The sequence below is a fragment of the Arvicola amphibius genome, chromosome 6, assembly GCF_903992535.2.
Source record: "Arvicola amphibius chromosome 6, mArvAmp1.2, whole genome shotgun sequence".
Taxonomy (NCBI): domain Eukaryota; kingdom Metazoa; phylum Chordata; class Mammalia; order Rodentia; family Cricetidae; genus Arvicola; species Arvicola amphibius.
In genome coordinates, this window is record NC_052052.2 from 151,757,941 (window position 1) to 151,784,361 (window position 26,421).

At 46.9% G+C, this 26,421-nt stretch overlaps 1 protein-coding gene across 11 annotated transcripts in view; it reads right to left on the minus strand.

Moving 5' to 3' along the window:
- Positions 1-26,421, minus strand: part of Fam193b (family with sequence similarity 193 member B) — a 33,737-nt gene that overhangs the window by 1,720 nt on the left and 5,596 nt on the right. The window contains exons 2-10 of one of the 11 annotated variants that reach the window (XM_038335330.1): positions 25,197-25,257; positions 16,480-16,585; positions 14,580-14,811; positions 13,209-13,596; positions 9,984-10,167; positions 8,880-9,119; positions 2,023-3,028; positions 1,798-1,873; positions 701-814 (exon numbers count right to left, since the gene is read on the minus strand). In XM_038335330.1, the coding sequence (XP_038191258.1) occupies positions 718-814; positions 1,798-1,873; positions 2,023-3,028; positions 8,880-9,119; positions 9,984-10,167; positions 13,209-13,596; positions 14,580-14,811; positions 16,480-16,497 (2,241 nt within the window). In that variant the 5' untranslated portion in view covers positions 16,498-16,585; positions 25,197-25,257 and the 3' untranslated portion in view covers positions 701-717. Of the gene's footprint in view, positions 1-700; positions 815-1,797; positions 1,874-2,022; positions 3,029-8,879; positions 9,120-9,626; positions 9,758-9,983; positions 10,168-13,208; positions 13,597-14,579; positions 14,812-16,342; positions 16,586-25,196; positions 25,258-26,421 lie in introns of those variants that run through there. The other 10 variants (XM_038335328.1, XM_038335329.1, XM_038335338.1 and 7 more) reach the window with 10 other exon arrangements.

A 26,421-nucleotide genomic window follows, 5' to 3' on the forward strand; every position in this document is an offset into this window, starting at 1 on the left:
AAAAGACACAGACCCGAATAGCCTTGGGCCTTAATACAGTGTACAAACTGCCTAGATCTTCTGCAGTAAAGTTCCAGTTTTGGGCACATAGCCCGAAAACATTATCCACTGTATCAACAGTTCAGATAAATGGATTTGTGCAGGTATCTGAATGGAAGGCCAGTTTCTTCCCAAAAGCAGTTTAGATACTAGTTCCTCAGGGAACATGCCCTACTGGGGAAGAACCCTCCCTAACACCTCCATGATTAGCAGTGACCTAGAAGGTCTTTGCTCTAGCTCACTTGCCCCTCACTGTTCCCTTGGGGATGGTCTCTTCTACTGCTTAAAGTGGCTGGCATTCAGACAGTCTGCACTGAGGAAGCAAATGGGACTTACGCCCAATGCCCAAGCATAGTGCAACTCTGTTAAGTCTACTGGGAGGGAGGCTGAGCCCCAGTGATGCCATCCTAAGAAGCAGACCTTCAGGAGAAGCAGCAGCAAGATTCAGGGAGGGCCCACCAGGGAGGCGTGATGGAGAACAGAGGCCTTGGGTGAGTAGACACAGAAAAACACAGGGTGCAGATCATCAGTCACTGAGCCTGGATATATGGTTGCTACAGGGGTGAAGAAAGTGGGACAGCAAGCCTCAAGTGCTCCTCCCCAGACACAGAAATCAGAATGACTTAGAGGGGCACATGAGGGAAGAACAGGGTGCAAGTACCAGCTGAGGTCTCTGCCTCACTGAGCTGTGCTAGGAGTGGTTTTCTTGAGGCTGAAGTTGGTCCAGTTCACAGCAACTTTCTGACGAGTTTGCTTTGCAGAATCCAAACAGAACCTATTTGGTTTAGGAAATATGGATAAAACACAGTAAGAAGTTCTCTCCTGTTCTCACTGGACCCTGCCACTACACAAAATATGTCCCATTCACTAAGAAACCAGCTGCAAGTTCAGAATGCTAATGTATACTATAATCCCAGCACGTGGGACTGCCATGAATTTGAGGCCTGGCTCTAAACAGGCACAGCAGCTTCCAGGTGTTCGGGTTTGACAGGCATGAGAATCTCATTGGCTTGAGAACTGTGCACAAGGCCAGGGGACAATGCATGAAGACAAGTGCTGTGAGACACAGCCTGTCTATCATCTCTACCTTACCCTCGCTGGACTGAGCACAGCCTGTCTATCATCTCTACCTTACCCTCACTGGACTGAGATGGTTTTTACCCTCAGACTTTTGTACACACTGCCCTATGGCTGTCATTTTACCTGGTGAGCTCAGCTCAGTCTTATTCACCTTTCCCGGAAAGACCTCAATTTCCAGGTTGGTGTGAAGGTACCCCCCCCCCCAAACAGTGTTCCCCGTCATGCCTTTATGCCTCCACCGGTACCAATCAGTGAGCTGTTATGTCTGAATCTCTCCTTGTCTAGACTGTTCCTAGATTCTGATCCACTAGAAGAGAAGTACAAATAAAACCCCAGCACTTGGGAATCAGAGAAGAGGATCTCTGGGAATTTGAGGCCTGCCTAGTTTACATAATGAGTTCTAGGGCAGCTAGGGCTACACTAAAACCCTGTCTGAAATAAGCAAGAAATAAAAATATATAAAGCTGGAAAAAGTGCTAGTTTTCCATCCCAACATGGCTCCTTCTCCTTATGCCTTGCACCTTCTCAGATGCTAGATCTTGCCAAGTGGCTACCTGGGTTCAGGCTACATGGAGGGCCTGGAAGGGTAGTGAGGACCCCCATGGACTTTCTTAGGTCTGAGACACAACATGGGGCTCGGGCATGGACATCGGGGAGAAGCGGGCAGCATATACCTACCTCTTGAAGTACTCCACCTCGCGGTCTGTCTCATCCATCTCCACCCCATCCATGTCCTTGGGCAGGAACACATCGTCTAGGAAGACACAGCCAGGAGGGCTCAGTGCCCATGGCCAGGCCTCTGGGGTCATGCTGGGGGCAGTGCTGCCCATACACGGGGACTGCCCTCCACCCCGTGGCTTGGTTGGGGTGGGGGTTCAGCCACTTGGTTCCTGGTGCACTCACCCAAGGAGGAGGCTGACTTCTCCTGTTTGCGGCTCCGGCGGCTGCGGCCTTTGCCCTGGGACAAGCTCTGTGGCCTTGCTGGGCCTGGGGTCTGCACAGATTCCTGCTCCAGAGTCCGTGCCTTGGCCTCACCTGGCCAGTTCTGCCAGGAACTACCCTTCTTCTCAGTTTTGGGGTTGTCAGCCCAACTTGGTCCTGGCCGGCTCCCCCGGCTGCCCTCTCCGGGTTCTGCGCAATCACCCACTTTGGCAGGCTCTAGGCCCTTGCCTGGCTGCTTGGAGCTAGATGTCTGGCTCTTGGCACTGGGCGCCTCTAGGTTGCCTGGAGGCCAGGAGGCCGGACCAGCCTCACTCTTCTTTGCTTGACTTCCCTGTCTCTTGCTCTTTTTTTGCTTCCCACCCGTGGCCACAGGCTCAGCCGGCTCCTGCTTGCAACTGGGAACTTCCTTCGAACTTTCCTCAGAGCTTAGGTTGCCTGGCTTGGGCGTCTTGACCCAGATCACCCGGGACAAGTTGGGCACAGTGTTGAGTCGTCTCACGAGCCCATTCTCAGGGGTACCAGGAGGGGGACCCCGTACCTCTGTCCATGCTGGGTGAGGGGCTCTTCTTTCTGCCCATGGTATGACTGGCTCACTTGGAGCTTGTAATGTGTGGCTCTGAAGGGAGCCTAAAGTCAAAGGGGACAGGTCAAGGTTGATATCAGGCTGTTGCTCAGAGGAGCCATTGAGGTCTGAAGGGGTTAGAGTCTGGGACTGAGGTTCCACAGTCCCCTCCTTAAAGCCACTGCTATCCAGGTTGAGCTCACACATGCTGAAACTGGCACAGAGGGAGTCTTTGACGGTGCTCTTGATCTCCTGCAAGCGGCTACTCAAGAAGTTATTGACCCGGTCAAGTTCCTGATCAGGCCACTCTAGGAGCCTCTCCCTGGCAGGCCTTAGCTCCTGGCTTCCAGAAACACGATTCACCTGCTTCAGAGCTTCTGTTGCCAACCGGGCCTTCTCTTTTTCCTGCCAATAGAAGAGGCAGTTTCAACAGAGGTCTGCTAGTGATCAGGTACAATGTGACACCTGACACATCAGCCTGGGACCTAGCTTTGCCAATCACTCGCTGAAGGCAGAGACTTGTGATCTCCACATGGTCCCCAACCCTGCAGGAATGAGGGGCAATGAAACCAGACAATATCAAGTTTTGGGGTGAAGTACAAATAAGCTCCCAAGGATAGGGTTTTGACAGTTTATTCATCATGAGCCTGTGTCAGTTCTGGACCTAAAAAGGATAGAATCTGCTTCCTAGGCAAGAGTGAACATGAGCTGGAGTAATTCACTCACTCCCCAGTTAGGCCCCAGTAGACTCATCTGCAAAGTTGAGACAATAATTCTGGAATAAAGAACAAAGTGGGGATGCATGCCTATGGACAGGCAGTCTCTTCAATTCTGTAGGTAGCAGGGAAAATGTGTTATTATTATGCAGTCTTAAAGGAAATAAGATGTAGGAACTGAGAGGCTCTGAGTAGCTGACTAGTGCTGTATTAATGAAGAGGGACATCTCTTAAAAAGGTCTCTCACTGGGCTCGAGAGATGACTCAGTGGATAAGAGCACTGGCTATTCTTTCAGAGGTCCTGAGTTCAATTCCCAGCAACCACATGGTGGCTCACAACCATCTGTAGTAGGGCCTGATGTCCTCTTCTGTCATAAAGGTGTACATGCAGACAGAGCACTCATATACATAAAATAAGTCTTTAAAAAAAAGTCTCTCACTGCACAGTCAGTACCATATGGCCAAGTCCACATCTAAAGTGTCCTATAGCATACCATGCTCAGTGACAGGGCCCTCACAAGATTAAAGCAGCCCCTGAGCTTGGGTGAACACTGGGAGGCCTCAGTCCCAAGAAGCTGGGTCCTGTAAATCATCTTTGGCAGACTTAAATCAGAGCGGAAATCAGTCTGTGGGCTTAGTTATCCACATTTGTCTGCCTAAACCCAAGGCACCAGAGGCTAAGAAGGCCTCTACAGGGAGCTAGGAGTCAGATGGGAGGGCTGTGGCAGGGCACCACCTCACATATTTCCAGCTGCCTTGCAAACTGAGGGGGAGGCAGAGGGAAATGAACCGGAGAGAAAACTTCCCATCATCTCAGAATCAAGGTAAACATTGTGATCCTCGGCCCAGTGGGCAAGCGTGTATTCTTAACTCTTCTGAACACTGACTAAATACCTAAACTCAGCTTTCCTTAGTGTTCCTTGGACCAATCACTTCCTCTCTTTGAACCCTACCTTCCAAGTTTGTAATTTAGGAGAAAAAGTTGCTCTGAAGAGGGCTATAAGGGTTGGTGCCAAGTCTCCTTCCCATGTGCCAGAACTCTGCCAACTCAGGTGAGCAGACATGGCCTGGAACAGTGTACTGGAGACTGTAGGGATGGGCTCTCCCTGTCTCCTGAGTCAGCACAGCCTGGCTTCTGGTTGTTATGGATAAGGAAGATTTTACTCACTCACAGAATGTTTGCTATTATGTCCAGAAAGTCTGAAAAGTACTGGTGTGAGCAGCACCTCCTCATTACAAACACTGGCATCGAAAGGAGAAAGCACAGAAATGCACAGCGGTTCCATGCACAAACCTGGCTCTGTGCAGCAAGTCATTTTTTAACCCCCACCATTGTCCTTGTTGCATCATATTGTCAAAATTACAGATTCTTACCTTGGGTAAGAATACAAAACTGATTCAAGGTTAGGTGGCTAGTAAGAGGCAAAATCAGGACAGGGCAACAGGGATGACTGAGAAGTTCCAGACTTTTTAGTTTCATTTGCTCATTGACTATACGGCAGTGGGCTAAGCTCTGCAGGTGCAGCTGGATACAAGACACATACATGGTCTCTGCTTCCCAGCTTCAGTCAGCCAAGAAAAAGAAACATAAATGGACTGCTTAATTCAGAGTGACAGTGTCAGATGCTACAGGGCAGAGAGTACAAGGTGCTTTTAACTCAGCCCGGGTCATCCGAGAGTTCCTGGATTGCTACTGAAGGGTGTGTGCAATTATCCTGGGAAAAAATGTGATAAATGCATTCTAGGTGGAAGGAACTAGTAAAATCAGGGAAAATGGAAAAGCACATCAACAGGAAGCAAAAACTATTCAGAGGTACAGTTTTGTTTTTACCAGAGGAGGTGTGGTGTCTAGAGACCTTAGGAGAAAGGAAGATAGGTTAGAAAGTAAGGCTGGAAGACAAAGCTGGTACGCTAAGCAGCGGCTGGATCCTAAGGAGCTCGTCTGAGGCAGTCGGTGCTTACCAACCGAAGGCTCTAAAAAGCAGATGCTGTGGGTGGAGAAAAGTGGACTGGTTTGAGCTGGGGGTGAGCGATTATCATGGAGAAGGATTTTTTGGGGTTAGGCAGGAGGGTAAAATGACACATGTCCAGAAAACATTACCCACTGCTACAGTTGCTACAGAGGCCCCATAAGCCAAGCACCCACATGCCAGGCTTCTGCCCAGCCTTCCGTGCATCATTTCATCTCATCCTCACAATAGCCTATGACCTAGGTTCCTGTCATTCTCATTTCAGATGGAAAAACTGAGGCTTAGAGATTAAGTGATTTGCCCAAGGTCATACAGCAAGTGTGATCAAGCTGAGCTTCAAACTGAAGTTCAATTCCAAGGCTCACTGCTTTCAGTCACAATGCACTTTCCCATGACAGTGGCCAGTGTTCAAGGTCAGGCAACAGTGTGAAGTGGTCCCTTTTACTGAATGGAGAAGAAAAGGCAGGCCTCTTTTGTGACATACTGAGTTTGAGGTACCTGCAGGATGTCCCTAAAGAGGACCACTAGTTAGCAGAGATGCCAATGTCAAGTACAGGGTAAAAATACTAATTAGATGGCTTCTCTTTCCCAGAGAAATGTGCTCTGCAAAGTCTGAATGAGGGACAAGAACTCACAAAGGAGAAAGAGTTTAGAGAGGTAGGTGAGAAATATGGAGAAGATGGTGACCCCACTGCCCCTTTCTAGGCCCTGCATGCCTGAAAGCCAAGGAGTCAAAGACAAGGTTTAAAGGAGCGCACAGACAAAAGGGCAAAGGTCACTTAGTGGACAACTATGACAGGCACATAACCAAGACATAACTTGGACTTGGCAAAAGTGGTGACTGAGAGTGTGGACAACAGTCTTTGGTTAGGTGACAAGTGGGGAGTGAGAACAATGAACATGGACGTAAGGCTTTCAAAAATTACCACTATGATGAAGGAAGCAAACAGGGAGAGAGTGGGAAAGGCTCCAGATTTCAGGAACTGTCTGCCTTTGAACTCAACAGTGGGCACAAAGACACGGGAGGGGAACCAGACCAGAGGAGAGACTGCAGATCTCTTTGCTAGAGTCTGGGTTGGAGCCTGAGACGTTTGCCAATCAAAAGCTTTGAAAATAGAGCAGGCAGCCTAAGGTGGGGAAGAAAAAAAAACCTATATGGGCTGGGGTGGGAGGACAACACTTCCTTTAGATGAGGAGGTGTGTCCAATGGTCTTTTCTTTGATGAAAACAGATGTGAACGTACTTGCTAAAAAACAAGGGAAGGCAGTTAAGAGCCTCGAGCTGGAGAAACAGGTCTGACAAAGGGCCATGTGAATGAATGATGAATGTGCATGACAAGGAACAGGACTGGGGACTACAGGTCAGCCAGGCGACAAGTGGGAGAGCACCCAGCTGAGTGTCACATAAACACAGTCACATGCTACCTCTGGGTGTAGAAGGGGAGAGAGGATAGATAGGCTGGGATGCAGTTTTTCTGAGCAGATGTGACAGATGGGCAACAGGCAAGGAAGTGACGAGAACTGGTAAGGAAGAGAGTGACTGAGTGATGGGGTCAGATCACTTTCTCTTTACCAATACTCAGCTCAAGTGAGTGAGTGCTAGATTGGCCTGGGAAGAAAAGAAAGGGTCAGGTGACAACATTAAGTAGATAAAGAAGAATGGCTGTGAGGTTGCAGATGGCACAGAAAAGGGTGCAGCTTCAAAGGATCAGGGACTAGTCCCTAAAGGCAAGAAAAAGAAAGTAATGTCTGAAAGTGAACAGATGTTTTGACCCATCTCCCGAGGTGGTTGAGCAAGCAGTCATCACTACATTCCTATGGGGAAGTTGGATTTTTGATGGCAGCCAAACTAGTTAAAACCAGCAGAGGGACCTCAGCGGGGAGGCTGATCTGGCACTGAGACCACCTATGTATGTTTGTCCTTACCTACAGGCTAGGTCTAGTAGACAGTGACTGTGCAGGGAGCTTAAGATCAGAAGGGTGAGATGAACGGCAGCCTAGAGAGATAAATAAGTTGCAGGGGAAGTAGAGCAACCGACTCCCCCAGGGTGGTTGCAAAGCCGGGAACATCTGAACTGAGCCCTGGAGAGACATCATTCAGGAAAGGTGCACAGGTTTATAAAAGGCACCAGACCTAGGGACTACCGAGCATGCCCTCTGGGGACATGCTTAATGAGGCCAAAGACCACTGTAACCTACTGAACACCTCTGCAGAGCAAGTGGGTGGGAAGGTTGAACATTCTTTGACAGTAACAACAGGTTCACTACTTCAGGCTGCAGAAGGATCTTGGTTGTCCTTGGGCTGGAAAAACGGAGAATCACTTCTGCCTTCCAGAGCTCTAGGGTTGTTTGACCACCCAAGAAATAAAACTAGCTGGCTGTCAAACCAAATCTCTTCAGATGGTGGCTCCTGCATGAGGCACTGTGCAGACGCAGCTGGGAATAGGCAGGCGAAGAAGTAAAGAAGCCGCAGGTGACAAGCCATCAACCCCAGGGCTCATCTAGCAGCAGGGCTGTCCAGGAATAGCTCTCTGGGTTTAATCCTCCACTGAGGACTGCTTCATTCCCATGGCTTCAATTACACCTCTGTGCTTGCAACGCCTAGTGTTATGGCCCCACTTGCTCTTGAATGGCTCATAGGAACCTGAGTCAAAGTGCCCCTACTGCATCCAGTCTTCCGCAACTGCCATGTTGGCTCCATCAGCATACTGGCTGAGACACCCAACTGTGCCATCGTGCTGTCATTAGAATACCCAAGCCTGTAACTTCTGCTGTCCTCACATCTCTCTGCAGTCCTACTTTCAGGCATGTCCCCCTCACCTGGGGTATCAAACCTAGTTTTCTTGCCCTCATCTTCCCACATGCCTTCTGTACTACCACACTGAAATCAAAATACAGACCTGACAAGTGCTCTATTTGATGTCAATCTGGAGGCTAAAGTCAAAGCTGCTCTTCGATAGGCCTCTGAGGCTATCTTCTTCTTCCACTGCCTGCCCCACTTCTCTATTTTCAGCTTCAGCTTTACCACCCTGCCCGTGAGACGTGCTGAGCCTGCTGCCAGGAGCAAGGCCCTCCTGATGAGTCTGTCCTTACTGCCTGGGACTCAGAGGGTCAGTCAACCTCTTGTAAAGCCACTTATGGGCAGGAGAGGGTATGTCCCTTACTCTTGGTACTTGTCACCCTCTATTGTGCTTGTCCCGTTTTGTGTCAGTCTCCTCACTGAACTAAGCTCTCAGGTAAAAACTTAAGTGTTACATTTTGGCTCCCAGTATTTGTGGATGTACTTGATGAATGAATAAATGACCAACTGTAGCAAGTCCTTAGCTTGGAGGACCTGAGCAAGCAGCTTCTGTCTGAGACATTTCCTTGTCCAATTACTTGCCCCAAGTTTTGTCCCTGATGCCTCCCGGATTCATCTAGACCTTCCCATAGCAATTGAATCATACCAACTTTTTTTTTTTTTTTTTTTTTTGGCAGCCAGCACCAATCATGCCCCAGAGGTCTTAGGGCTTGGTGAGAGATTCCTTGGGGAGGAGAAGCAGTAGAGTTGAGCTCCCCCCCCCACACCCACCTTCTTTTTCAGCTTGTGCCGGGCCCGCTTGGCAGCCCTGGCGCTGTTGGGGACTTTGGGCTCCGTGCTGTTGATGAATTCCAGCAGCTCATCCACATCTCGGTGGTCCACCGCAGGCTCCCCAGGGATCCCGCCCAGGGCGCCCCCCTTCATGGGCAGCTCCTCTTTCCGCCTGGTCAGCCTCGAGCGGAGTTTCTCCCGGATCTCAGTATAATTCCGACTCGTCGGGGCAGCGGGTGGCTGGGGGAGGGGAGTTGCTGACATTACACCCTAGGCCTGGGAGGCCCATAGCACTCCCACCCGCTGGCACCAAGTACGTGGTGAGAAGCCAGACCATTATTCTTTCTAGCATCAGCCACCAAATGACTTCATCCTCAATAGGCTCTGAGCTGAAGCAGTGGTAGGTAGGAAGACGAGGGTAGAGCTCGGTGACCAAGGACTGGGGAGCCAGGGAAGGAGGTTTGAGCCCAGGCTTTATCACTAGGAAGCTGTATGACCTTGGGTAAGTCACTGAGTCTTTGTGAACCTCAATTTTGTCACCTCTAAAATGAAGATAACAATGCCTAGCTCACAGGTGACTAGTAACTTTGAATTATTTCCACCTCTCTTATCCTCAACTGCTCTTCCCTAGCCAGCAACCTTTTCCTTTTCTCCTTCTGAGACTTCTGAATCGCTCCCCTGTCTAGAGACAGCATGTACCCTGATCTGAGCCTCTTTCTTGGCGCCATCTATGCTCACGGCCTGTACCTCGACTGGCTGTCACACTTGGGGAACATTTTGCTTTCACTCTGCCTTCACCATGTACCAGCGTTCACTTCTCTGGGATTACACACGTGTACATACTCATCAGAGTCATAGCTTTCTCTCTGCCACTTCCTTTCCTTTTGCCTAAAGAAAAAAAGTCAGTCTTAAGAGAAACCACGAGAAGAACACAGCCAACAAAACGTTAAGCAAACCCGACCTCACAAGTGTGCCTCGAGGCGGAAGCAAGCAGCTGTAGGTGCAAGGACTCTCAGTCCCAGTGCAGTAGTCACTGCCGTGAGCAAGGGGTCTTTCCTCTGCCCCTGGCTGCCCAGCCCTCTCTGCCCAGGCAGGCTCACTCACCGCATTGTGGCCGAAGAACTCACAGTAGCAGCAGTCACAGAACTTCCCATCGCGTGGGTGGGTGGAGGACGAGGTGCAAGAGCTGCGCTCAGAGCTGCTATCCTCTTCCTCGCCCAGACCCTCATCTGCCTCACAGGCCAGGCCACTGTGTGCAAATTTGTGCCCCTTGCACCCAGGGTCCCTGCTGCAACGGAGAAGGGCCCAGAGGTGAGAGTAAGTGGTGCAGGCACAGAATACAGCAGGAGCCTAGAAAAGTGTCCCAATCCCCAGCCACCATTCATTCCACTGCCCTTCACTGGCCACATCAGGGCCTCTTGCAAACAACAGAGCCTGAGAAGAGTCTCTACTGCCTCTTAGGCCGTCACAGTACAAAGACTGACTCTGTGTAAGCTTCCTGCATACACCTCTTTGAGGGCACTGTGTGGATACCTCTCTAGCTTGCTGTTTTATCAAGCCTTGTGATAATAGGCTATTCATTATTTCTTTCAAATAGGTAGATAGACAGTACGCTACTTAAAATTCTGAAGGAGTTCCATCACACAGCAGGGCAATCCTACACCCCAAGGGCTTAGGGAACAGGAATCTGAACAAACTCATGGGCTGATGGCTCTGGTACAGTCCCAAATAATCAATGAAAACAGTTTTACTCCTACTTTCCCAGGGTCCTCACAACACATTTGCATCTGGCATCTGTTTCAGTAGGTAGAGAGCTTCCTGAACCAAGAGCTCTGTGATGAGAAATAGCAGATGTGCCTCCTGGGGACTATAAACTACAAGAACCACTGCCTGGACCCAGAAACGTACTCAGCACGTCATCCTTGAAGTCCTGCAAAAGTCAGTGCCACTCCCCATTTAACAGCTGTGGAGACTGAGGCTCAGAGCACAGTCCAACAGGTAGTAAAACACAAACCTATGCTTCCCTGTGTACAGAGTCCATGCTTTCTCCACTTACATTCTGTCTCTGGACTCTGGCAATAAGCTGGGGCAACTTACAAACATCATTTTCCTAGGGTAAAGATGAGACAGGCTGAGAGGTCCCAGAATCAGAGCTGGGAAGAACCAGAGCCCTATGATGGGTGAGCAGCAGCTGGAGCACTGCAGAAGCTGGTCCCATGTTTTAGAGGAAATAAGAATAAGGTGACAGTCTAGGACAGGCCAGTGTAGCCCAACTCTGCTGTTAGAAAAGTCAGCAAACACACGGTAGAGGTTAGAAAAAGGCAGCAAAAGTTGTTGCCAATGGTGCCTATAGTTTATTCCAAGTTCACAATTCTATTACAGTAAGCAAAATACCTTTTAGGAAAATTAAAATATCCAGTGTTTCTGAAGATACAGACAGACCACTACTCTTTATTGGTGGTTACATGGATTCAGAGAATCCTATAAAAAGCAGTCCCCCCACCTATTCTCTTTTTGGCTAGGGCTCAAACTCAGGGCCGGCTGCATCTACCCTCAACACTCACAGGCTCTTGTGTGCTCTCTCCTCCCACCCCCTTCACTCTAGGTCTTTCTATACAGTTGAGGCTGGCCTTGAACTCTAGATCCTCCTGCCTCTGCTTTCCAGTTGCTTGGCTTATAGGTGTGCATGGCAGAAAGCAGTTTGCCAATGTGTGTTAAGAACCCTCCCAAGAAACAGCGACGAAAAAGTTTAAAAGAGGAAAAAGCTTTAGGCCAGGATATCTTTAGATGTTGATTATGTTAAAATGATAGAATTACCTAAATGTTCTGCAACTGGAGACCAGTAAAATGAACTACAGTTAATATTCTCCAGCCCCAAATACTGAGCATTAAGAACAAAACATAGGAACCCAGTAGTACTACTAAGTGAAAACTGCAAGATCCAAGTCAACACTGACATCATCAACAGCATGAGACGGACATGTGAGATGACAAGCCAAGAGTGGTGGCAGTGGGGCAGCAAAACCCCAGACTTGGAAGACAGATATATAATAGACAGTGTCAGCCTAGAAGTCATCTGCTTCAGTAATTCACATCCAGATACAGACAACAGAATCACAGAGCTCCTAGGGCTCTACAGGGCCCAAATCTATTCAAACACAGGCTTAGGACGCTTATCACAACAGTATTTTTCTTGGTTAAAAATTTGGAAATGAAAGCCAGGTGGCGGCGGCACACACCTTTAATCCCAGCACTCAGGAGGCAGAGGCAGGTGGATCTGAGTTTGAGGCCAGCCTGGTCTACAAGGTGAGTTGCAGCGCAGTCAGGACTACACAGAGAAACTCTGTCTCAGAGGGGGAAAAAGTCTGGATGAGTCAGGCATGGTTGTGCATGCCTTCAGTCCCAGACTCAGGAGGCAGAGACAGGTGGAGCTCTGAGTGTGAGGTCAGTCTGATCTATGGAGCAATTCCTGGACAGCCAGGTTTATAGAGAGACCCTGTCTTGAAACACACACACACACACACACACACACAAAGAAAACCCCAAAAAACAAAACACCCCCCAAAACAACAAAGAAATAAAAAACCCACAAACAAACAAAACCCCAAAACCACAGATACTTAAGTCTTAGTTAGGGAAATAATCATGATATTTAAGAAGTGTTGCTATGTAGGCCAGAGGTGGTAAGAAACACCTGTAATCCCAGCAGCAGAAGGCTAGGGCGGGAGAATCACAAGTTAAAGGCTATCTTGGGCTGCACAGCAAGAAACTGTCTCATGGCCAGGTGGTGGCGGCGCACACCTTTAATCCCAACACTCTGGAGGCAGAGGCAGGAAGATCTCTAGTTTGAGGCCATCCAGCCTGGTCTACAAATCAAGTTCCAGGACAACTAGGACAGAGAAACCTGTCTGGGGGGGAGGGGGAGGAAAGAGAAAGAACCTGTCTCAAAATGAAGAAAATAAAAATTGCTACATAAAGTATTTATCAAATATAGAACTAATTATGTCATTTATATACCAAAGTATTTTCAAGAAAACAGGCCAGTTATAGAAGTTTCTCTTTAGGTTGTGAAGACCCTTTTCTTTTCTACACCTGATTTGTTCAAAACTTAAATTATAATGAAAAAAACCCTTAATTTAGAATTTATGTAATTTGGCACCAAGGTTGCGCACAGGACCTCATGCATGCTAAGAATGTGCTCTAGCGCTGAGCTACTTCTTCCAGCCCAATCTGCACTTGGATTTCCATCCTAACAGTGTTCTTGGCAAGTTTTCCATAGCTCCTGGCTCCAGTGGGTACAGAGTGGTGCCTTTCACGACACTCACTTACCTGTGAGTGCTAGGGAGTGGCTGCGAGCTCGGTGGTGGGAGGAGAGGCCCACCGCAGTGCCCACCGCAGTGCCCGCTGCAGGGGTGGTTGCACCCAGAGAATGGTGGAGGCATCTTCAGGAGTGGCATGCTGGTGGAGGGCAGATGGGGGCTCTGACAAGGCCCTGGGGGGTGGGTGGCAGTGGCAGTAGCCACAGGGCACTCTGAAGCCTGGGCAGGGAAAGGTGCTGCCGGGGTGGAGGGCAACACATGTGGGTGGGGCGGTGAGCTGAAGGAGCCGGGGTGAGAAGGAATCAGAGATGCTGGATGTGGGGGATGGCCGGTAGGGCTGTTAGGGGGAGCAGTGAGGTCTGAGTGCTGGTGGTGCTCCGAGACAGGGAAAGCCTCACCTGTAGGTGGAGGGGAGAAAAAGGGGTCAGACCTGGGAAGGGAAGCCCATAGGCTCACTGCCACATCATCCTGTTTACTGTGACCAGAGGGCATAGTCTCTCAGCATAAGGCCCCTGAAGAGGACATGGATATCAGGTCTGTTGGACAAGTTTGAGAATCCCAAGCCAAGGAGGCTGTGGCTCAGCTGTAGAGTGAACAGAGGATATTTCTGCTGTTTCTCTGGGTTCCTCTAGGAGCTACCTCCTCAGGCATTCCTTAGGCCTGCGAAAGGAAGCCACAGCAACCTTGGGATCTGCCTCTGGGCCACGTGGACCAGAGCAGCCAAGGTATGTACACCTGACTCCTGGGAGGCTACAGATCTCTGACTGAAGTAGGAAAAAGCTCTGGTGACTCCATCATGGACCAAGATAACTGGAGTTATGCATTCAATTTACGTAACTTTAGAACAGCACCATTTTGAAGAACTCCATCCTCCATTAAGAATTATGACAGTAACAATCCAAAGGCTTTTCCCTCTGGGTCTCTGAGCATTAGTATTAAGTTTATAAGACTCCTGTAGCCTGCATGCCACCTGCCAGTCTCCTGTGGTTAAATACAGTGCTCTACAGCTATACCTAAGGTAGACAAGGTGTGGGAAGCCAAGGAAGCAGGGGTGGCTCAGGTTGTCAATGGTACAGAGGGCAGATGTAGATGATCTAAATCTCACTTCCTAGGGCTTTCCTAGGCCACTTGCTCCTCAGACAGTATGAGGACTTCTCCTGTACCCAATGTTAAGCCAATGACGGCAATGAGGGCATTTTTTCCCCCTGTGGGCAGCATTTCATAACTTCACAGTCTTGCAGGTCTTCCAGAGATAGTCAAGGTCTAGACTGTCCCTGTTGCCATCAGAACAGGTCCATGTTTACTTACTGACTGGGTCAAAGTAGAGGCAAATGGCTATCTACAGAGGGGGCCCAGTACTTTCCGAAGCTTAAAGACTCACCAGGGATGGCAGGAGGGCTCCCAAGTGAGCCACCTGGCACAGCCCCGCTGGAGTGTGGGGAATTCCAGAGGCCTGAGAGCTTATGTGCTGACAGGAACGAGCTGGGATCCCAGTCCCCTGAGTTGCCATGGCAGGAAGAGGAGGAAGATGAGGATGATGAAGAAGAGGACGAGGATGAATGAGAGTCACCCCCACAAGACTGTGATTTGCAGGGTGTATGTGACAAGGAAATCTGGAAAGGAGAAAGAAAAAGGCTCATGGTCAAACTGTGGAACTGACCTGCTCCTTAAGGCCCTCAGGTTATGACTGAACCAATAAGCACAAGTCACACTGGGTTATAATCAAGGGCCAAGCAAGTACTTGGAAGGGACTACCGTGTTCTCAGTTCTGTGGCTGTGTGAATAGTGGGTAAAGAGCTTCTCGTGGGGCAAAGCCTGTCTATGAACATGGGCCGTTTCTGAGTGTGAGGGCTGCCAACGAGACGAAAGGTCATGAATCACAAGTGTGATTTAGCACTCATGCTCCCCCATCCCTTCTCCTTCCATTTGTTTTTAAAATTTTTGAGACTTTATTTTTATTTTATGTGTTTGCCTGAATGTACGTCTGTACACCATATGCAGACAGAGGCCAGAAGGCATCCGATCCCCTAAGACTGGAATTATAGCAGTTTATGAGAGCACGTGGGTGCTGAGAATCAAACCCCAGAGCTCTTAACCATCTTTAGCCTGAGTCTTTCATTTATTTTTTATTTTTATTTCTAGTCTTATGTAGCCCTGGTTGTCCTGGAACCCACTCTGTAGGGATCTGCCTGCCCCTGCCTTCCAAGCACCAGAACTAAAGGTGAGTGCCGCCACACCCAGCCCTTTCTTCTGTTTATGATGAATACCTATGTATGTGTATGATGTGTGTTCATACAGGTGTAAGTGCATGTGCACATGTGTCACAGTGTACAAGTGGAGGTTAGAGGGCAACCTTGGATGCAGGTCCTCACCTTTCACCTTATTTCAAACAGGGTCTCCTTGTTGGTTTGTCATTGTGTAACCAAGAAGCTGGCCAACCAACTTCCAAAGAGTATTCTGTCTCCACTTCTGACTTTACTGCAGGAGCATGGGGATTAAAGACATGCACTACCACATGTGACCTTCTCTGGGTTCTGAGGACTCACACTCAGGTCCTCAAGCTTGTGTGGCAGGTGTCTGATGCATTAGCACTGACATCTCTCTGGCCCTGCTCCATCGACATCTCTCTGACCCTCCTTTCTTTTTTATTCCCAGCACTAAGGAGTGAGTCCAGAGCTTTGCACACACAAGACATTCTACCACTGATCTACATTTCCAGCCACAAGCAAGAAGCCTTGAAAATGAACTGATTCTGAGTAAATGAAAGTCTACAGGGAAGAAAAGCAAGAAGTCTGGTTGACATGGCTCACAAATGCCAGTCTTCCACAGCTCCTAGCTATTACTGATGTCTTCGGACTGAGGCACATCTCAGACCCTCTGACTGATCTCTGTCATAGTGGTGGCCTTCCAGACAGCCTTAGGGCTGAAGGTGTCAGCATCAGGTGACAGGATAGGATCAAGATCCACCTCACTAACAGGCCCACGTCTTCTTCCCTCAGGTCTAAACCAACTTGCAAATGCTAAGTGCAGCCGGATGGTTTCTCACAGCAGCTTGGACAGAGCTTCCTGAGGTCAGGGAAACAGCCTGACTTCCTGGAAGGAAGCAGCCCTCCATTCAGGGGTCACCTGTCAGCTGTTACCTACCGCCACTGCATGTTCTCGACCTGTCTGCCTTTCATCCTCCTCCATGCTCTTTCGGCAACTCTGGCAGACCCATAGAGGCATCTCGCCTAGGAGGTTCTTCACGAGCTTTGGCATGAAGTCAGGGGGCAGCTTCTCACCCTGCAACACCAGTCCATTTTGTGAAGGGCCTTCTTCCCAGCCTTTGCGCTCTCGGTGACACAGCAGGCAACAAGTCTGCACAGACTGACTGGAGGTGGGGGGAACCTGTCCAACACACAGACACAGGGGTTCCCAGGAGGGGGAAAGGCTGTCCTTAGAAATGATGCTAACAGTATTCATAACACCACTTATTACGTGCCAGGCACTGGGATAGGCATTTTATAAACATAATTTAGCTTTAGTCCTTGTAACAGCTCTGCAAACAAGGTGTTCTTATTCCCATTTTTTTTAAGATGAAGAAACAGATTTCAAGAAGTTAAATGAGTTGCCCAAGGTTACAAAGCTAGTGCATGGTTGAATCCCAGTAAATCTGACTCCAAAACTCATGCTCAGATGTCCTCAATATCAAAGAATAAAGAGAAGAGGCTTCTCCTTCTCTGAATTACCTAGGAAGGGCCACAGGTCTCTGCAGGCTATAGACCAGGCCTCACCTGGAAGGACAACAGACATGTGGTTTCTGGACTGCAGTGGGATTTTAGAGATGGGCTTGTAGACATGGTAAACAAGCAGGAAGACAGACCCTGGTGCTCTTCTCTCCTGAGTAAGGGTGCTGAAAAGAACCGAGACTCCAGGCCAGACAGACGCAACCTCATCTCAGCCTCACCCTGGATCAGCCGACGACCTTGAGCAAATTATTTAACTTCTCTGAGCTCTGCTTCCTACCCACCTTGCAGAGCTGTGTAGAATGCTATAGGCCATAGCTCAGATCATTACTTGGCCTATTTCTTCCCCTACACAAATGTGATTCAGTCATCTAAGTTTGAAAGTTTCTTTTCATATTGGGGTCCTAACTGGGAACCTAATTATATTTATAGCCCCAATTAATGGTTTTCCTCTATTTTCCAACTCTAGTCTCCTTCCACTGACACTGCACATGGCTCCGTCACTTCCTTTGAGCTAACAGGATGTTAGCAGCTATGCTGACAGCACCAATCTGAATAGTCTATGTACTTCTTGTATCTTTGCATGGAAGGCCTACCATGATCTTGTTTGTGCCTCTACCATACCATGAGGGAATGGCCAGACTCCTGTCCCAGAGGAAGAACTTGGAGAAAAGGGAGTCAGCTGATGAGATCTGTGAGCAAGCCCAGCTCCAATCAGGTCTGCTAAGAGCAGCAGCAATACCCACCAAGCAGTAGACTCAGGAGGAATAGTAAATGGTACTGTTTTAAGCCACTAGGTTGCATGGTGGTTTGCTCCACAACTCTGGATAACTTTCAGATTTACCCTCCACTAGGTAATGCATTTGTAATGGGTGCCATTGTTGTTTCATGTGACATCACCTTCTCACAAGGAGTTGGCATCAGAAGATCCTTAAGTCTGCCATGCTGCCATCATACTAACCTGGGTCCCTGGTTTCTTAAAAAAGAAAGGAACCAGAAGTGACACCAGGAGCATAATGAAACACTGGCGAAGTACAGGGGATATGGAAAGAGGGGCGGAGAAGACATTTTACAAGTAGAATCTATAAAAGACAAAGCTGAAACACTTTGTCAAGGGGCTGTCTTGGTGTACAGGGCAGCTGCTTAATGTTAGCTCATTTGTCATCCCACAAGCAGGGAAGGATGGAGGAGGAAAACAATTTGAGAAATTAAGGCAAAGGAGGACTTTTTAATGCAAATATTTATATGTTGTGTCTGTGTGTGCACATTTGGGCACCCGTGTAGAGGTCAGAGAACAAGTTGTTGAAGTTGCTCTCCTTCCACCATGTGGCAGCAGGCTCCTGTAGTTTTTAAGCCGTCTCACAGTCCCCAAAGGGGGACTTTCTGAGAACAGTACTTAGGGCATTTCTCAAAGCTGTCAGGTGAGTTGTAGTCAGTGCAGGTAGAAGCAGGACTTTGTTCCCAGTGAACAGCAAGAGTGCCACAAGCAGCACCAGTATGGGGAGCTTCACAACAGCTCTTGTCTCACCTGGGCGCGAGCATCCTAAAATCATTACATGGGTTGTTGTTGCTGGGTTTTCTTCCTTGTTTTAGTTTTAGAGACAGGGTCTCATGAAGCTCAGGCTGGCTTTGAACTCATCATGTATCAAAGGGTGATTTTGAAGTCTTCATCTTCCTGCTAAGCGCTTCCTAAGTGCTGGGATTATGGGCATGAGCCAGCATATCTGGCCATGAAAAATACTTTGAAAAGAGTGAAAATCTTCTTTAAATAAATCTTTTCTCTCTCAGTGCTAGAGATCAAAATCAGGTCCTATGTATTTAAATCTTTTTACAGTCTATAAAGTAGAACAAACAGGGTTTTTAAAAAATGTTGGGTTTTTGTGAGGTTTTCTTTTCTTTTTCTTTTTTGGAGATAGGGTCTATGTAGCCCAAGGGTGGTCTGGAAGTCACTATGTAGGTCAGACTGGTCTTGAACTCAGAGATCCACACGCCTCTTCTTTCCAAATGCTGAGACTAAACGCATGTGTTATCATGCTGGCTAATTAATGGTTTTGAATAATAATTCAATTGCATAATGAATACCCCACAGTACAAAAACTGCCCTTCTCAGAGATCACTCAGGGCTGAAGAGATGGCAACGGCTAAGAGCACTGGCTGCTCTTCTGGGGCACTTGGGATTGATTCCCAACACCAACATGGATGCTCACAATCATCTCTTAACTCCATTTCCAGGGTGTCCAATGTCCTCTTCTGGCCTCTGCTCTCACCAGGCATGCACATGGTGCACAGTCATACATGCAGGTAAAATATTCATACACATACATTTTTAAAAAATGTTTTCTATATTCTTTCAAAACCAAACATGGAATTCTTATAATTTGAGCATGTGACAAATGTGACTGTTCTCAGAGTAACTGTGGGTGTGCTGTGGTGCAGGGGACACTGGCTTTGCTAGTCATCCTGAGCTACCATCACTTAAAGCTGGACGATACTGGCCGGTCCTACTTACCCTTCTGCTCATCTAACATGGGATTAAGTCCTAACTTACAGGGTCAGCTTTGAGAACAAAATGTGATAAAGAGTCGCCACCAGCGCTAAACAGGTAGCACTAGCTCCATGACAAGGACTAAGGAAACAGTATATAGTCAATGAATTTTACACGAATAAGAACTTGTCATATACAATGAATGCAAGATGACTTGTTTGGTATTGCTTTTTAGTGTGTGTGGGGAGGGTTGGGGACCAACAGATCTGACACTGTAGTCAAGGCTGCCCTTGTAACAATCCTCCTGCTTCAGCCGTCTAAGTGCTAGGATTAGTCATAAACTTCTATGTCTGGTTTCTGTTAAACAGCTTAACTTCTGCTTTTAACTCCACAACATCAAATGCTTAAGTCCCCGAAATACTCTGCACTTACCTACTTCTCCCTTTGCTAAAGAGTGTCTTCTACTTAAGAGCCTTTTATCCCCATTTCCCTTAAAGGCCCCACACAAATCCACACGCTCTAGACAATCTAAGAGAGTTCTCTTGTAACTACCTCTCTGCCCTGTGTCCATCCAGGACATCCTGCTATTTCATTTATTTCCTCTCTGCCCTATGCCCATCCAGGACACTGTGCTAGTTATTTCATTTATTTTCCTGTTTTGTCTTTTTTTTTTTTTTTTTTTCAATCTGGAGACAGGGTCTCTCTATGTAGCTCACTATGCAGACCAGGCTGCCCTCAAACTCACAGATCCTCCTGCCTTCCCAAATGCTACGATTAAAAGCTTGTGCCACCACGCCCAGCTTCATTTTGGGCACAAACAGTGCAGCAGATCTGTGAAGTATCCTCACAGCATCATAGCATGTCTTGGTGAGACCATCCCCGAGAACTGCTTGCTATAGAGCAGGTAGGTCCTCACCTCTCTATCCCACCCTTCTACCTGTGTGGTTCCAATTTCAAACAGGGAAAAAATGGGAGCCTGCAGTCTTCGAGGATTACAGTGTGCTCCCAGGAAAGGAAACAATGTGACTCTTTATAGTACTAAATTAAGCCACAAAATAAATGAACTAGCCATTAATAAAAGTCACTCTATAGGGCAGGCTGTCTTTCCTAGTAAAGGAAGAAGCGGACATGGAAAGCTAATTAAGCTTTAACTGAAGCAGGGACACCATCTGCATTGCCCAGAGTTGCCCAGAGGGCTAAGTGACAACAGAAAAAAACATTCAGCTAAAGGGATCAGGACAATAAGTACTCAATTTATAAACTAGGCTCTTTGGCTGTTTCGTTCCTAAGGAGAATACATTAGGGACTGGCTATCCACGGTGCTCTCTTAAGTTTAGTATACTTTTCAGGACCATGCAATTTGGAGTGGCTGCCCTGAAAGCCCCAATGTGCTATGGGGTGAGGAGATTTTCTGTTTCTTTTCTTGTTTTAAGAAAAGATCTCAGCCGGATGTGGTGGCACACACCTTTAATCCCAGCACTTGAGAGGCCAAAGTAGACAGATCTCTGAATTTGAGGCCTGGCTGGTCTACAAAGCAAGTTCTAAGACAGCCAGGTCTACACAGAGAAATCCTTGTCTAGAAAAACCCAAGGTGGGTGTCTCATTATATAGTCCAGGCTGCCATGGAATTCACAATCTTCTTGTCTCAGCCTCCTGAGTGCTACAACTACAGGTGTGTGCCACCATACCTGACTGTCTCTGATATTTTCATCTCTGCTTTAATTTTTATTTATTTTTTAAATATTTATTTTATTATCTTTAATTATATGATTGTTTACAAGTGCTTTTGGAAGCCAAAGGTATTGGAGTAATTATAGGCAGTTGTGAGTCACCCTAACATGGGTGCTGGGAATCAAACTCAGGTCCTCTTCAAGAACAGTACACACTTTTAACCACCAAGCCATCTTTCCAACTTTAAATTTTAAATTACATTCAGTGTGTGTGTGTGTGTGCGCGCGCATGCATGCACATGGCTGAAGGCTGGAGACCAACTTTCAGGGTCAGACTTTCTTTCTACTATGTGGGTCCAAGAATCCACAAATCTTTTCCGCTGAGCCCTCTTGCTGGCCCCACAACTCTGCTTTAACTGCTAAGGGTGGTAAGAATCCCAAGACCTAGAAATGCTACAGGTTCTTCTAATTAATGCTATGGCTGAGAAAAGCTCTTGGTTTGGGGTTCTTCTGACTGCAATCTCCTGGCAAACATGGCTCCTTTTGCCTTGAATCAGTGAACCTAGGCTTTCAACTTGCTGTTCTCAAAGCTTCTATTGTTATCCCTGAACAAAACATGGTCATCAAGTGGACGAAAACACTCAGCATTTTTTTCTTCGCAAAGGCTCATGGAACTAATTCTTAGACCCAGAATCCCTGGGCAGAAACTAATTGTTCCCACTCACCTTAGATTAAATTTTAGAGTCTCTGGGGTATAGGTTTGTTTAGTCTTAAGCAAAATATGAAGAAGGGAAAATTCTAGTGGTTCTGTTGGTTTTATGTCTTGTCAAAAGACTTCAGGGTAATGGTCTCACTCTTCAAGTGAAGCCAGAGTCTCTGTAGAGTGGGGCTGCTCACAGGGAATCCTGCTATAGTACGCACATCCCCAGATGTGCAGAGAAAAAGCAGAGAAAGCTGGGATGTGGAACCACTGGAACCAGTGTCTCTGCTCCCTTACCAGCTTCGTTCAAGAAGCAGTAAACTGAGGCAACCAGCATTTCCTGGATAAGCAGATCCCAGGGAAAGCTGTTGCTTCTCTTCATCTAATGCCAGTTTTAACCTGAAAGAATGTCTTTGTTATTCAGACATGAGTATTAGCAAATACTGTCTCAAAAAATAAATATATAAACAAAACAAGTCTATTACTTCAAGAAATACAGTCAAGTATTTGTGGCCAATAATAAAACTTCAAGCTATCAAGCAAAAATTCAAGTTTGAAAGTTAGGCATGGTGGCTCATACATCTAGTTCCAGCACTTCAGAAAGGTGAGGCAGGTGGATCACCATGAATTTGTGGCCAGCCTGGGCTACAGAGTGAGAATCTATCTCAAGAACAAAAAACAAAACAACTTAGAATTCCGGAAAACTTGTATCACTATGAGTTTTAGAGTGTTTCAATACTTGTCTGAGGAAATCAGTGTGTCATTAATAAATGTTACTTTTTTGGCATGATAAATGAAATTCACTTTTCAAATGACTAAAGCATGATTTCACAGAATTATTATTGGTAAAGGATCTATCTGAAATGTAGATGCACAACAGATTTTATTTTATTTTTTTCTGAGACAAGGTAAGGTTTCTCTGTGTAACCACCCCGGCTGTCCTGGAACTCACTCTGTAGATCAGGCTGGCCTAGAACTCACAGAGATCCATCTGCCTCTGCTTCCTGAGTGCTAGGATTAAAGGTATGCACCATCATCACCCAGCTCATATTATTTTTTTACTTTTGTTTGGAGACAGGGTTTTACCATGCATCTTTGGCTGGTCTGGGACTCACTATGTAAACCAGGCTGTCCTCAAAATCAAAGATTTACCTGCCTCTTCAATTAAAGTTATGTACAACCATGGATTTTTAAAAAAGATTTATTTATTATGTATACAGTGTTCTCCTGCATGCACGCCTGCCAGAAGAGAGCACCAGATCTCATTACAGACGGGTGGGAGCCAGCATGTAGTTGCTGGGAATTGAACTCAGGACCTTTGGAAGAACAGTCAGTGCTCTTAACCTCTGAGCCATCTCTCCAGCCCCAGACAATGGATTTTTAATGTAAAATGAATACAAAAACCAACTCACGGCGCTCTCTCTCTCTCTCTCTCTCTCTCTCTCTCTGTCTGTGTGTGTGTGTGTGTGTGTGTGTGTGTAGGAGAGTGTGGATATGTAACCACTACCACTCTCTGCCTATATCCTTGAGCTTGGGTCTCTTACTGAACCTGAAGCTAGTCATTTTTGGCTAAACTGGCTGGTGGACCAGGAAGCTTTGGCAATCCTTTTGTCTTCACATATTGCCATCTCCAGCTCTTGTTGGGGTTACAAGTACGTATGACTATAGTAGCTTTTCATTTGAGTGCTGAGGATTCAAATTCAGATTCTCACACTTACACAGCAAGCCTCCTTCCCCAGGTTTACTTTATTAAAAAGTTTGCAAAAATTAGAACAGGAACATTTTCTATTCAATGTATAAAAATAAATATAATTATTATTTTTAAAAATAGCACACTTATTATTGTATATATGAGTATACATGCACAGAGTCACATACACCGTACCATGTGTGTGGACATCAGAGGATAACCTCCATGAGTCCTCCTCTCCTTCCACTGTGTAGGTCCCGGGATTGAGCTCAGGTCCTCAGGCTTAGCAGTAAACGCCTTTACTTGCCGGGCCATCTCACTGTCCCCCAAATAATTATTTTTAATAAAAGCTGCAATTCATGTTAATGTGGTAACTTAAATTATTATTTTTTTTCCAGTACTGGAGATCAAACCCAGGACCCAGGACCTACTATGTACTAGGCAATAATCCTTGTCAAATATTATATGGCTTGTGGTGTATCCGGACAGCTTTTGGGGCATGACTCAGTTTTTCACGTTGGCCTTTCTGCCCAAAGTTTGGCAAGTGTCAGAAAATAACCCTGATCAACAGACCAGTGGGTGCCATAATCTGTTATGAAGCTAGACTGATTTTCAACATTAGCCTAGTCTCACTCTCCTAAGAGCTCCTCCCAGTCCCAGGAGTTCATATATGTTTGCACCAGATTTCCCAAGACACAGCTGTATCTATCCAGCTGCCCTGCAACAGCTTCCAAATTCTATTCTGAAATAGCCCATGAGAGTACTCTCCTCTCAAGATACCAAACTTCAAGAGCTTCCCTGACACCAAGGTAAAGTAGATGACAATAGCAGCTGAAATTTCTACGTCAGCCACTGTGCTACACACTGGAAAAGCCCTTGGTAAATTCCTAGCATCCCGTAAGACCCAAATCAAAGGTCAAGGGAACTGTGTACTAAGCTAAGTTAAGGGAATTCTAGGATGGCACCTGTCACAATGTGCCATATTCCTGCGGTACGGACTACTATTGACCATTTACATATGTTCAGAAACCACATATGACTTGCTGCCTGTTACATAGCAGGTGTTAAATAAATGGAATTTTAATGCCCTTTCAGCTCAATGTCTCAACTACGTAAGATCAAGAATGGAATTTAAAACGGCAACTCTAGTCCCTTTACTGAAATGTTATGCTGAAGGCATGGCTCTGATAAGAAGGTAACCAGAGCTAAGACTCAGAATTCTAGAAATCAGAGTTGCAGTTCATGCTCTGGAAGCTGAGCAAACCCCACCTCAGTGGTTTGGAACTTTTACTGCAATTCTTACTCAGGTGTGGCCCTTCCAGGAGACAGAAAACAGCTTCATGCTGTGCGGTCAACTGGTACAAAACCTTCCTTGGTTGTACAAGCTGAATAAGGACAGAGCGGTGGGGCTGCGTCTGCGGTCCTAGCGACCCTACAAGCCTATCCGATCCACTCGAGCTGCTTCAAAACAAGTAGCCAAGAGAAGGCTCAACTGAATCCTTGGGTCAATGCTGCTTTACTACCCTTAACTCCAGGATAGGTCTCTCACAGGGAAGAGCATGAACTTTGGAGACATGGTTCTAAGTTCAAATCGCTGTTTCGCCATTTTCAGTATTTCGGAGCACAATTCAAATTCTCTGAGTCTCAGGTTTCTCGATTTATGAAATGGGAATAACACCACACTTCACAGAGTTGTGAGGACAGAAGGAAATAAATTATGTAAAGTACCTGGCCTGGGTCTGGCACACAGTAGGTGCTCAATACCCGTTAGTTTCTTTCCTCTTCTGCCCTGGAAGAAATGACAGGGAAACTTACTAAGTGAGACTTGCCCAAACCAAATGGATTACTTGAAGCATAGGACAGAGGACTAAACAGTGACCTTCAAGACATTTTGAACCCCCATGTTATACAACATGGCCCTTGTTTCCTAATAAAGACCTTCAGTGTTTGCAGTTCCTCTGGCCCTTTTTCCTGCCTTAGTTTCCCCACACCCCTTTTCAGAATAGAAATACCTACTTCTTTCATTCTAAGGGGGATGGTCAAAAAGGGAGCAAAAGCTTTGGCTGGAGGATAAAGGAAGATAGGCGGCTTATGAAACTGCAGCATGTCCCTCTTGCTACTCAGCTAACAGCCACCTAGTGTAAACAATAAGAATGATATAGAAGTGACAACTTCAACCCTTCCTAGTACACAAGCTTGCCTTTCCTTAGTTCTTACCTGCCTGTGAAGGATCATTAAATACTCCCCTCCCCAGTTACACAATGCACCGCCTCTTTTTTTCTCAAACCCTCCAAGTACATGGTCAGAATGAACGGGGCTCTGTTCTGGACTACCCTATGCTTTCGTATTTCTTTAAAACAGAGGTGATCTCTTATCTTAAACAAACAAAACAAAAAACAGGGTCTCATTATGTAGCCCTGGCTGGCCTCAAACTCAACAGAAATCCACCTGCCTCTGCCTCAAGTGCTGGGATTACAGGCATTTACCACCATGCATGGCCGTAGCTCATAATACCCGTCGTCTCTACAATACCACGGGATTTCCAAGGACAGACAATGTGTTCCAAGAATCACTGTATTCCAATTATTCAGCAGAGGCACACAGTAGGCTAATATACAATAAGAAACTAGCAGTTGAATATTATTAATAAGTAAACAACCAAAGAAGTGGAGGAAGGCAGTTTCTTTCTGTGTGTATATGAGCATATGAAGGTTGCAGGGAATATTATAGCTTATATTAGCCCACCTACTGGGGCATGGCCTCTCTTACTATTCACAGGAAAGCCGAGCACGTGCACCCCTTCTCGCTCATTCCCCTTGCTCCATGCCATGCCAGTGGGCTGCTCCTTTGGGTCGCATGATTCAACCGGTCAAGCGGAGAATTCTGATTTGTGAGTTTACCCCTTAATAAATGCCCATTTCTTATTTCTAAGCTAGTGTGGGATTTCTTCTAA